The sequence below is a fragment of the Pteronotus mesoamericanus genome, unplaced genomic scaffold, assembly GCF_021234165.1.
Source record: "Pteronotus mesoamericanus isolate MK-2021 breed Mesoamerican mustached bat unplaced genomic scaffold, CSHL_Meso_final scaffold_54, whole genome shotgun sequence".
Lineage (NCBI taxonomy): Eukaryota > Metazoa > Chordata > Mammalia > Chiroptera > Mormoopidae > Pteronotus > Pteronotus mesoamericanus.
This window is the reverse complement of record NW_026555321.1, coordinates 15,067,986-15,080,676: the sequence shown is the minus strand read 5'-3', so window position 1 is coordinate 15,080,676 and position 12,691 is coordinate 15,067,986. Positions and strand designations below refer to the sequence as shown.

The window sequence follows — 12,691 nt, the reverse complement described above, 5'->3', positions numbered from 1 at the left end:
CTTGTGTCTTTTAAAATGAAGGATGCCTAAATAAAACGGTGTAACACAATTATGCAAGCCTGGATATTAGTCAACAGATGTTCAACCGAGTTTAGAACCAACCAAATAGCAGTGATTCTGGAAATAGCGTATCACAGTAAGCTAGACATTTAATGTTCTTATTTACTTGACTATCTCATAATTTCTCATTTAATTTTACAAGAAACCTGATATCTAATGATATTTTTTTAATAGTGGTCTCAAGTCTAAGAATATGGGACAGTTCCCAGTTGGGTCTGAAATCTGAAAACTCTCCATTCAATGCAGTAAGCCTGCACTGAAGTGATTTGGAATTTCAGGGTAGAGACTGAGAAATGACAATGACTTCAAGGAAATTGGCACTGCCGTTGGTGCTTGGTATTGCTCAAACTGGAGTTCTCCTTATTTTGGGCTCCGAACCAGAGCTAGATCAGAAATAGACTGACTTCCAGGGACCTTGACATTGTAATGGTCTTTGTGACTCTCTGGCCCTTGTTTGGAGCTATCTCTGTCACGAAGTCCCACTTAGTCCCTGAGGTCCAACCAGCACCTCAGCCTCCAGAAGCAATCTCCTTCAGAGGCTGCATGAGTTCTGGCTGACTCCTATTACCTCTGAGACCTTGACGAAATTATCTCACCTCTCCAAGCTTCCATTTTCTCATCTAGAAAAGTGGGTTACCAGCACTTAGTTATAGGGGGTGGGGGTAGAACAGATGCTTAAGGATACAAACTTGCAACCAGTAGTAAATAAGTCCTAGAGAGCTAATGCATAGTATAAGGAGTATAGAACAGTATTGCATTATAATTATCCAGCTTGCTGAGAGACTAGAACTTCATTTCAACCACTAGAAAGAAATAATTATGCAATGTGATAGAGGAGTTAATTATTGCTATAATGGCCATCATATTACAATATATAAATGTATCAAATTAACATGTTGTATACCTTAAACTTACACAATGTTGTAAGTCAAATGTATATTTTTTAAGAACCCAATACTTAGATATCATTAGATATCAGGGTTCTTGTAAGACTAAATGAGAAATTACTCTATTTAATATCCATTAAATGGACACTATGATTAATAATAATAATGATTAATAATAATTATATCTATATTAAATGGAATAATAATAAAATTAAATGGACACTATTATTAATAATAATTATATGATTAATAATACTGAAAGGTGTGGTGGGAACCCTATTTAAATATCTCATGAACCCCAGCATGTAACTCTGGCTAACTTTGCTAAAGTGTTTTACCCCTGGGCTTTTGATTTTGGCAAGCTCCTAAACTAGAACTGTAGCACTGGAGGTCAAAAGAATGGCTTTCTAAAGTAAAATCAAAAGAATACACTAAATATTTGAGAATGCATACCCATGAAATTGAGGCATGAACTATTGTTTTCTGTAAGGTGAAAATGATGCTACTTGGCCAGTGAGCACAAGAGTGGCCTATTGAAAATGTATTAATTATCAGAATAACTGATCAATGGACCAAAGGAACAATTATACTAACAGTACTCAAAGAACTTTCTATTCTTTGAAAAAGAGAAGTCTGAGAAATGTTTTTTGTTTCATTCAGAACTAAGCAAATATGTTTACTTTGCCTTTATCAACAGGTGTATTGCTACCCACTTAGGAAATTTAGTGTTTTGATTACATTATTTCATATATGTGCCTCCTTGATAAATAATTGCAATTAATTCTGTACCTGCGATCTGCATTTAAATGGCTTATTGGTCATTTATTAAACTGGTCAATGCAATTTCTAGGCATTAAGAAGTCACTATGTAATTTTGGTAGCATAAGAGACTTTGCTGCCAGGAATAAAAAATGTTAAGGTGTAACCTGGCATTGTTCAATGTACATACCAGTGTTTGCAACATGTAGTTCTCCAGAAATTACTTGTGGCATCCTCTGGGAAGGGACGCTCTCTGCCCAACCATATTGATCAGTGATTCCCCTCGGATCCCTCTTGGCATAGGGACTCTTAATTTTGCCTTCCAATATACAGGTAACTGCAGAACAGCCACTCCATTGAACCCTGGATACTTCTTTCCTTCCAAGACGTAAAAGCCTATCCATTCTCCAAAATGCTTTTGCAAAGGCTTTGTGTATGCTTTCATGTTCATGCCTCAACTCTTTTGTTCGTTTCTTCATAGAAAAGAGGTTTTCTGTAGCTCTGTATTCTTCCCTAAACACTGTATGAAAGGAACTGATTAGTTTTTGCTGTTCAGGGGTCATTTGGTATGAAGGATCAAATCTGGAAAGCTGGTGGAGAAGTAATACTGGCAGTTCCATTGATGCGAAGTCTGCTGCGGAGGCTCCGTGATGCCCATCAAACAAACCGAAGAAACACACATTGGGTTTATTGCCAAAATTATTCACTACAGTGAATTTATCATTCATGTCAGCTTTCCATGTAGAATTCCTGTCATCACAAATGGCCATTCCTTTAATTAACAGATGGCAGATTTTTTGGGGATGATACATGGGATTGCTGTGAATATTACCAATAATCTTACGGTATGCTGGTATTTGTTTCTTCCGAAGTAGTTCGAAAGCATTATTGATGTTCTGCAGGACTGTTTCAGTAAACGTAAAAGATGACAATAGTTTAGTAACTATCAGCTGTCTCTGAACAGAAATGATTGAGGGCGCTGGCTTATTTCCCCCCTTCCATTTAAGGCCCAGTGTGGCCAGGGCGGTGTGTTGTTTTTTATGGAGGAAAACTCGAGGTAGGTTAATGTTGCACTTGCATATGGAGCATGGAAATGTGATCACTTGATCACAGATCTCATGATGGTCTTCAGAGCCTCTTGATGGTGCCTCCTCCTTCTTTCTAGAATGCTTTGTTTGTAAAGGTGGGGCTTGCTCCTCCGAATCAAATGTTGATTTTCTCTCATCCCATAACCTTGACTTCCAAAACACTCTGCAAACAAGATGAAAAGGAGTTACAGGCCAGGAATGATGCACTGAAAATCTCTTCAAGCAAACCTTTGTCTTTGCGATTTGCTTTGGTTCCTCACAATTTTATATAGGCCTAGAATTGAATAGTCTGATGCATCTTCCTGTGATTCCCCCAAAAACTGCATAGTAAATACTGAATAAATTGGTGATTGACCTGTATATGACGGAATGAAATAATGCAAATTTCCACAAAGTTAGCTAGACATCTAGGAACCCAATATTTAATCCTAGGCATATGGAGGTACATGCTTGAGACCTAGGAATTTTATTTCAAAATATGAGCAAAATTACTTTTGTACTCCATTTTGTCTTGCTTAAATACTTTTGTCCTAATTAAAGGGTTCACAAGAAAATGAATGGGAGATGCTAAAACCAAACTGTGTAAGAACAGAATTTTTTAGGACTGCAATAGGAAAGAGGTCTGGACTGAGGAAAGGGAAGAAAAGATGTGGCGCTGGATGATAGATTTCTGGAGAGCTGACACCCTTCCTATCAGAAGCATCTAGAGCTGTATTCAGCAGTGGGGGCATTTTTATTTATTTTATGCAATTCCTAGGGCATGGGATCTTTGTCTATGGAAGTGTTAGAGACCTGAAAAAAGTGCTTTGGTTATAAAAAATTTCAAAATCTGAAACATCAAAGTCAGTAGCTTTAAGTGCTTATGAAATGTGGCATTTTGAAAACTAGATTACTTCAACTCAACTCATACATAAATTTTCTTGATATGAGTACATTTAATGCATTAGATGTAATGAGGGGTAGAGCCTACAGAAATAAGAATGCCCAGAGAACATAGGAACTTAAAATATCCTAAGCATCATAATAGGTATTCAAGAACATTTGTGGTTTAGATAAGAAATGAGTCCATTTAGTATCTTCAATAATGACAAGATAATAATTTTTATATAGTAACAATGAAAAAGTAATGCATAAACATTTTTTAATTTCAATGCAGCAGGGTACAGAGTAGAAATAGAAGAATGTTCTATTTGTCTCTCCATCCCACTCCCAACTCCCAAATCTCAGTTCCAGTAGTAATTAACAGCTTGTTATCTTTCCAAATTTATAGTGTATATTTGTAATATATTAATATATACTTTTAAATATTAATAATATATTGATATATAATGTAATGGTATAAATTATAGTAATATATTAACAAAAATATGTGTATATATGTAATATATATGTAATCTTTTCTGAATTATAAGTGGGATCATATTTTGCATACCACCCTAGAAGCTGCCATTTTCACTCAATACTATGTCATGGCTTCATATTGAAAGTTCAAGTATTGAAAGTTTGAATACAGACAGACAATACACTGTGAACATTGCAGACTTTGGATTTTTATTTAACTGTCTTCACTTATGAACTTTATATGACCTTAGGCGAGATACTTAATTTCTCAGAGTACCTGCTTTTTTATCTATAAAGCAAACAGTGTTGTTTTCAGCATCAAATGAGATACATGGTGAAACAATTAGCAACAGGGGACACTCAAAAAAAAAAAACCCGAAAAACAGCTGCTCCTCCTACCCCAAGTGAAAAGGACACTGAGAACTGTATTGAGTGAAAACATATCGTTTAAAGACATGAAACTTCAGTGCTTACGGAGAAATGTATTCCATATAAAACAAATTTAAGAAAATATCAGTAAATCAATGGGAGAGAATTTTTTGAAGCAGAAACTTAATCTGAGCAACATGCATGTCTCAATATGTGTTGATAAATTGTATATATATATATTTATCATTGCTTGCTTACAGTTATGTTACTCAGCTTAATAAATCATAATAAACTGAAGAAATAGAGCACAATTTTGAGAAATGTCTATAAATTAAAAATGAATGCATAAATAAAATAATGGCTATAGAAAATAAGCAAACATCTCTAGGATTCTTGGCAATAGAATTTTCATCCTATAAACTATGTGAACATCTTATTTCTAGGAAGGAAAGATTTCTATGATGAGTGATAAATAAAATTGTGCACTATGTGATAGGTAAGCAGGCTTTATCAACCTTCATATATGGTTTACACACAGCAATATAATTAAAAATTAAAGAAACAAGCAAAGCTCTGATAAGTTTGAAGTGCTTTTGCTGCTTTTCTTACTTGTATTTAATTCCCTGCAGTTACAACTGTGTTAGATGTAGCTACTCATCCTTACAGTAGAATTTTATTTACAAATTTCTGCTTTATAAATGCTTCTAGAACTATTAGCAGATTAGCAGGCCTCCCTGACTCTGCCTAATCAACAAATTTTTGTTTCTTTTTTATGGGAAAATTTAAAGTTCCATAAAAATTGAGAGACGAATATAATGAGCCCCCATATACTCATCAGTTTTAACCATTATCAACATTTTTTTTCACTCATTTCACCTGTGTCCTCAGCCATTTTATTCCATTTATTTGTCATCGGAAAATTTTAAAGCCAATCCCCAAATTATGTCACTCTTAAGTACTTCAATCTCATCAACAAATATGATCAGCATCCATTCACTTCTTCAGTCCCTGCAACAGGCCAGCTACTGTGCACAACATAGAAGATGCACAGACAGGTCAGGCTTGTGTCCTGCCCTCCAAGTTACAGGGGAAGAATGTGCAGTGCCGTCCATATGCTCAGACAGAGGATTAAACAGGTCGGATGGAGCCCAGGACAGAGTCCCATTAAGGTGCCCAACCAGGAGCCTACCCTTTCATCTAGCTGGAATGGCGTTAGGAGACCTAGAGAAGCTGACCTAGGAAAACTCACGATTGAGAGAAGTCAGGAAGGAGTCCAAAGCAAGTCCAAGGGAAATACCCATAAAAAAGCAGCAGGAGGAGGAAGACCCAGCAAGGGAAATAGACAGGTAAGCAGAGAAGTGGGAGAAAAGAATGGATACTGGCAAAGTTTTTAAGCTCTCCTGACCAACATGTATATTAAATATTTTAATTGCTATTATTTGGTAACATGCAGGTAAAGGATACAGTTTTTCTGAGGCTTGATGAACTGTTGAAAAAATATATAATACACTCTAATACTATTTTTTGACCTTGACTCAACCCTTTATATCAGATAGCCATAATATAGCTGTCTCTCACATGGACCCATTCTTAGAATACAATGTCGTTTATATATTCATTCACTCATTCAACAAATATCTGAGGGTCTGCAAGAGGCCAGGTGCTGTTTTACTTCCTGGAGATATAGCAATGAACAAAATAGGCACGCACTGAGAGGAAGCTCATATTCTGTTACGAAAAACAACATAAACAAAGGACACGCGAAAACATAGTATCAGACAGGTAAGCACTGCAATGAAAAATACAGATTTGGATTATAGAGAGGAATGAAAGCCCTGTTTCATATAAGGCGGTCAGAGAAATATATGCTTCTTTCATGCCCGTAGTCTAACAAAGAGCCAAGGTTTCATTGGATTACTAAGTAGGTGAGGAAAAAGTACTGCAAACGTAATTGCTCATTGATTATATTCGTTATTCAGTGAAAATGAAGAAAAATTACCTGAGAGGACTATTTATTTCCATGTTCCTTTAGCATTGTTACCTTCCTGGCCCTCTCTTTGTCACCTTTCCGCAGGTCTCCCCCTTCAGCCTGAGGCGGGGTGGCAGCGGCAGCAGTGGGGACGCGGCGGTGGTGGCGGTGGTGGCGGTGGCGGGGCTCCGCTGACTCGATGGCACACACCTGTCCGTGTGGAATGTTTACTCCCTCACCCGGAACCCCACTCAGAACTCCCTCTATGAGTTAAACAATACAGTCACGAACTGTATTCACAAACTAGTCTCTGAAATTTCTGAAGGAAGAATTATTCATTCAATATACTGTCTTATGCCTGATAATAAGATAACAACAAAACAAGTGGAGTGACACCCAAGTGAGGTTATTTTTTTTTCCTTATAAAAGTCACGGCACTTTCAAAATAGTGATTGCAGGAGACTCTCCTTAATATACAGACCAGTTGCCTTCCCTCTGCCATATATCTCAGGGCTTCTCCGCCGTCTCTGGAGGACGCCTCCTCCTTCCTGCCCTGCAGAGCCTGCACAATCCATCTCGCTCTTGAGTCACAGCCTGAAAGTTACAGACCTTTTCTGGACTGTCTTTTTTTTTTTCTTTTCTTGAGCCTGCCTTCCCTCCTGGCCACTAGGGCTAGTCCATAGGTTCCTAACCTGGAGCTGCTTTCCCCTCTCTCACCCCAGGCTAGGTTAGAACTGGAGTCCTGAGTCAGCCTGCTTGCACATTGAAGAGCTTTGGACAAGCTCAGGTGCTTACTGGACATCTCCATGGGGATGTGTGACAGTCAACTCAAAGTCAGGTTCAAAATGGAGTTAACTACTTTTCCGCCAGAATCTTCCCCCACCGTAGCTTGGTGAGGCTGGAAACTGTTTACCCAGAAGCCCTTCCCTGTGTGGTTTCAGGTGAGATTTGCCCAAGAAAGGAATTGGTAGCGCCACATGTGAATGCCGTCACGGTTCAGTGAGACGACCCATAGAAGCAGAGGTCCCTGGGGGGTTTCACCTTGTTCTTGTTCCTCTACCATGCATTCTGCTCTTCCTGCAGGCCCTGCTGACTGACTCATCCGCAGCCCCAGATTCATCAGCAGACGCCCACCTACGGACCCACCAAGGCAAATGTTTCCTTTACAGTTAGTTCTCCATCAGCCTCCCCTTTGTGGTCTTCCTTTGGTGGCTGGACATCCTTGCCTTCTCCAGAATGACTGGTGGGGGACTTCACTTGTCCACCAACTCCTCCCACCCCCACCCAAGTTGTCCAATTGCCTAGCTCCTACTACATACTATGTAAGGTCTAATTTCAACAACAGATCCTTTATTCTGTAGTTCCTATGGCTCGGCTTTGCTAATTGAACCCTAACTAAAACAGGCACTGCCACCCGACCCTACTCTCTCTTTCTGGATATACACATTAATCATTAAGGCCTGCCAGACATCCCTCTTCCATATCCCTCTAATCACCCACTTGTCTCTTTCCCCATTGCTATTGCTGTTTCAGGGCACCAGACTATTTTGCCTAACTTCCTACACTAGCCTCCTTTCTGCCCCACCCACCCCCAGTCTGCTGGCCTCTCAGCATTCCCCTCGGAGCAGCAGCCTGGATCCAACTGCCTAAGGCTTGTTACTGGCTTGCTCTTGTTCTGGAGATAAGCTCCTTAAAGTGTTTGAGAAATCTCTGCATCCTTGGCTTCTGCTAACCTCTCACCACTGTTCCCTCACCCTGTGCCAATACTGTGTAGAGACATTAAACAAATATTCACACGTTTGTAGGAAATACTGTTGGACACTGTTAATCTGAATGCCTTGTTATTCGATTGCTTTTTCCTTCACACCACGGACGCGTGTACCCCGTATTCATTTCCAGCAGCTGCGTCACCCCGTGCCACTGTGAGTGTGGGGAGGAGGGAGGCATCTTCTGCAAGCGAGTGCTGGGTCTCCTGCCGGCTCCCGCTCTCGGGGCAGGGCCCTCGCAGCGTTGCTGGGGTGCTCCTATCTCACCTCCACATGCAGCTCTCAGGCTGCGATTAGGGTAGTAGGAAAATCCCCTTACAGAAGTTACCCAGTGACTTAATGTCAACTTTTTCCCCAGAGAAAATTAGAAAAAAACATATTCCAAATGAAATTCTTCCCAAGGGAGAAAGTGATTATATCTCTCCATGGGTCCTCAGTAGCTTGTTGTCTTCCAAGGTGTATTTGTCATTGGTTGATTTTATTAATTGGTTATTTTGTTGATGTTATTTTATTGATTTAAAAACATGTACTTTTATTTATTTATTTGGTACCCAGTCACTGCAGTCTTCTTTTTATAATATTTAATCAATAAAGAAGCATGCAGAAGGAGAGCAGAAGTCTCCCTTTCCTCAACGTAGCCACTGCCGAAAGTCAGATGTGTGTTGTTCCAGACTGGTTTCTATCTGTTTTCTTTTCCTTTCGTTTTCAATTTATTTATTTTTAGACAGAGGGAATGGGAGGGAGAAAGAGAGGGAGAGAAACATCAATGCGTGGTTGCATCTTGTGCACCCTTTACTGGGGACCCGGCCCGCAACCCAGGCACGTGCCCTACACTGGGAATTGAACCAGCGACCATTTGGTTGACAGGATGGCACTCAATCCACTGAGCTACACCAGCCAGGGCTAGGTCTCTATCTACTTTCATAGGTACATGAAAACATAGATACAATCTGTTTTTAGACTTAGGCTTAATTTGCATACATTCAACTGCACAAACTCTAAATGTACAGCTTGATGAGTTTTTATATAAGTATGTATTTGTAGACTCTGTTATATCTTTTTTTCTGTATTTTTAAATTATCTTGGCAACATAATCATATTATTCTGTAAATGTTATCTGTCACTAGTATGGGGAGGAGATTTTAAAATAATTTATTTTTATGGAGGGATTTTTTAAGTTTGTAACTATCAACCTATCCCATTCTTTTTAATAATTTTTATTTTGTTTATTTATTGAGAGAGGGGAGGGGAGGTAGAAAGAGGGAGAGAAACATTGATGTACAAGAGCTACATCAATCAGTTGCCTTTCACAAGCCCCCAGCTGGGGACCTGCCCTGCAACCCAGGCATGTGCTCTGACTGGGGATTGAACTGGAAACCTTTGGTTTACAGGCCAGCACTCAATCCACTGAGCCACAGCAGCCAGGGCTATCCCATTCTTTTTAACTGCTGTATTATATTCCTTAGTAAATGTAAAGATGTAACATCATTGAGCCATTTATGCTCAATGCTCATTTACGGAATTTACTTTTTATTATAATAACATGACAGTGAATAAGAACACACGTGTACAAGCCTACAAGCCCCTGTGTACACATGCTGGTGATTGTGGGATGTCCAGACCACAGGAAATCTGTGCGCCAAATGGAAGGAGCAAGGGCCTGGAGCAGGCAGGCTGGACACAAATCCCAGCTGGCTGCTGACTTGCTGGTGCTTTTATATTATTTAGCCCAGTTTGCACCACAAACTGGGTTTTGTCAGCTGTGAAATAATGATAGTAACGATAACCTTGCTAAAATGGTGTGAAATGAGAAACATCGGTCAAATACTGAGCACAGTGTCCAGGATAGATATTCAGTAATGTTATTATCATTAATAACATTTAATATCCCCACACTTCACAATCACTTATGCACATGTATTTCCATTAAATTCTCTTCCCCTGAGTGGCTGTCACCTATTTGTATCTTTCTGCTCACTTAGAGCCTTTGTTACACCTCTCTCTGCCCTCACCCCCCTAGATCCACGTCACCCTTACCAGTACACACACACACGTAAATATGTATACAGATAGACATTCACACACGCTCACACACACACTCACGTTTAGAAAGCAACTTGAAAGAGAGAGTAGACAGAAAACATGATGAATTTCAGGCTATTTCAGAGTCTAGAGCCTTTCCTATTCTTGAGAATATCATGTGTCCACTAAAATGGTAACATATTAGATTTACTCAAATATAAAGAAAAAAAATAAGGTAACTTAGTAAGGTGGAGTATTACATAATTAATGCACAAAAATTAATTTGGAAATATGAAAAAGAACATATTAGATATTATAAGGAAATAACTTAATTAGGAATAAAAGATTAAAAAATGTATATAAAAAGCATAAAACTCTCCAAGATAGTAAAGAAAATATAGGCAAAGGTCTGCCTTGCTTTTGGATTAGAACACTCAGTGTTGGATAGATGTCACCATAGAAAAGGGGAAAGCAAATCACATATAATTGACAAAGTATTTAAACCCAGAGTGTGTCAAAATATAAACAACTCAAACAAATCAATAATAGAAAGAAAAACATTCCCTTTCAAAAAGGCAGAAGACTTGAGAGGCACTCATATAAGAGGAAATATGAGTAATTAATAAACATGAAAAATTACTCTACCTCAATAACCAGGAAGATGCAGATTTAAATATTTATCAAGTAATGTTTCCTGTGCAACATATTGCACCATGCGCTAGAGCCCGATCATCTCAAATATTGGCAAGGATGTGGAGTGTTGAGAACTCTTATGCTCTGCACTGTTCATGGGAGGAAAATCAGCACCATCTCCTCAGAAAACAACGTTGCCTTATCTTGTAAATTGAAGATGCACCTATTCCGAGGGTCTGTGGGTCGAACGGTCACTACCAACTATGGCCTGTGGGCCAATCTAGCCTCCATCTGTTTGTGTACAGCCTGCAAGCAAAGAAAGGTTTTTATATTTTTAGTTGGTTGAAATAAACCAGAAGTATATTTCATGATATGTGAAAATTATTCAAAATTCACCTATCAGTGCTTAAAAAGAAAATTGTTTGGGGACACAACTGTACATATTGTCTGTGACTGCTTTTGTAATACAACAGCAGAATTGAGTATGTGCAACGGAAACTACAAGGCCCGCAGACCTAAAACATTTACTATCTGGTCCTTTATAGAAAGAGTTTGTCAACCTCTGTTCTACCCTATGCCTTAGCAGAACCGTTTTGAGTTATTTACTCTTTAGAAACTATGATGTGTATTGCACTAGGGGACATGTATTAAAGCAGTTATATTAGTGTAGTTGATAATAATGAAAACCAGACACAAACCAAATATCTATCAACAAGTATATATTAGTTATCTATTGCTGCGGAATGAAGTGCCACAAAATAAATGTTACTTGAAACAGCATATATTTATTATCTCACAATTCCTGTGAGTCAGGAGTGCAGGCACAGCTTAGGTGGGTCCCTGCGAGGCTGCAGTCGGCTATCGGTCAGGGCTAGGTTCCCATCTGGTGACTCAGCTGGGGCAGGACACACAGGCTCACTCAAGTCGGCAGCTGTGTTCCGAAAGACCCTGGCTTCTTGCTGGCTGTTCACAAGAGGTCACCCTCGGTTCCCAGAGGCTGCTCTCATGTCTTTGCTATGTGGGCCTCCCAACATGGCCTTACTTCTTTAAAGCTAGCAGAGGAGAGAAGATGCCAGCAACCCTGGGTTTTATTGTAATATAATCACAGGAATCACTTTTGCCATATTCTAATGGTGAGAAGCAAGTCACAGGTCCCACCCACACTCAAAGGGGGGGGAATTCTTAAGAGTGTGAATACCAGAGGTTGGTGATCACTGGGGGTCACCTTTGAGTGACTGCCACAAGGAGAATGAATAAATAAATCATGATGTAGTCAAACAATGAAATATCATGCCTCACTGGAAACAACCACTTCAACTACCCACAGTGTGGAAGAATATCAGGAAGTCAGTCTATATTGATCAAAAGAACTGCTGGTCTCAAGGCATTTATAGGGCAAGTTTCCATTCGTGTAAAGTACATAAACTTGCAAACTAAACAATACATTTTTAAGATGCAAATATATGTGATAGAATGATTAATAAAAACAAGATAATGATAAACCAAAATCCAAAATGGCTCTTACCTTAAAGAGGCCAGGAAAAGAAATAAAATTGAGGTCTTCAACTTAATGCTCACTAGACGATGTATGCATTATTTTTCATAATATCACTACTATATTTTATATATACTTTTAAAATGTTACTTTGGGCCTATTAATTATTTTAAAAATGAATGAGGCAGCATTGTGTTTATTGTGCTCAAAAAATAACTGATTCATTTTCCAGACAAGTTCTAAATATAATAGCATACTATTAAGCCTATACAAAATCCTATTTATTTATAAAGAAGTCAAAT

General features: G+C 38.8%; 1 protein-coding gene across 1 annotated transcript in view; it reads right to left on the bottom strand.

Moving 5' to 3' along the window:
- Positions 1-12,691, bottom strand: part of PP2D1 (protein phosphatase 2C like domain containing 1) — a 42,825-nt gene that overhangs the window by 10,973 nt on the left and 19,161 nt on the right. The window contains exons 2-3 of the mRNA XM_054594980.1: positions 6,546-6,683; positions 1,897-2,957 (exon numbers count right to left, since the gene is read on the bottom strand). Of these exons, the coding sequence (XP_054450955.1) occupies positions 1,897-2,957; positions 6,546-6,683 (1,199 nt within the window). The remainder of the gene's footprint in view (positions 1-1,896; positions 2,958-6,545; positions 6,684-12,691) is intronic.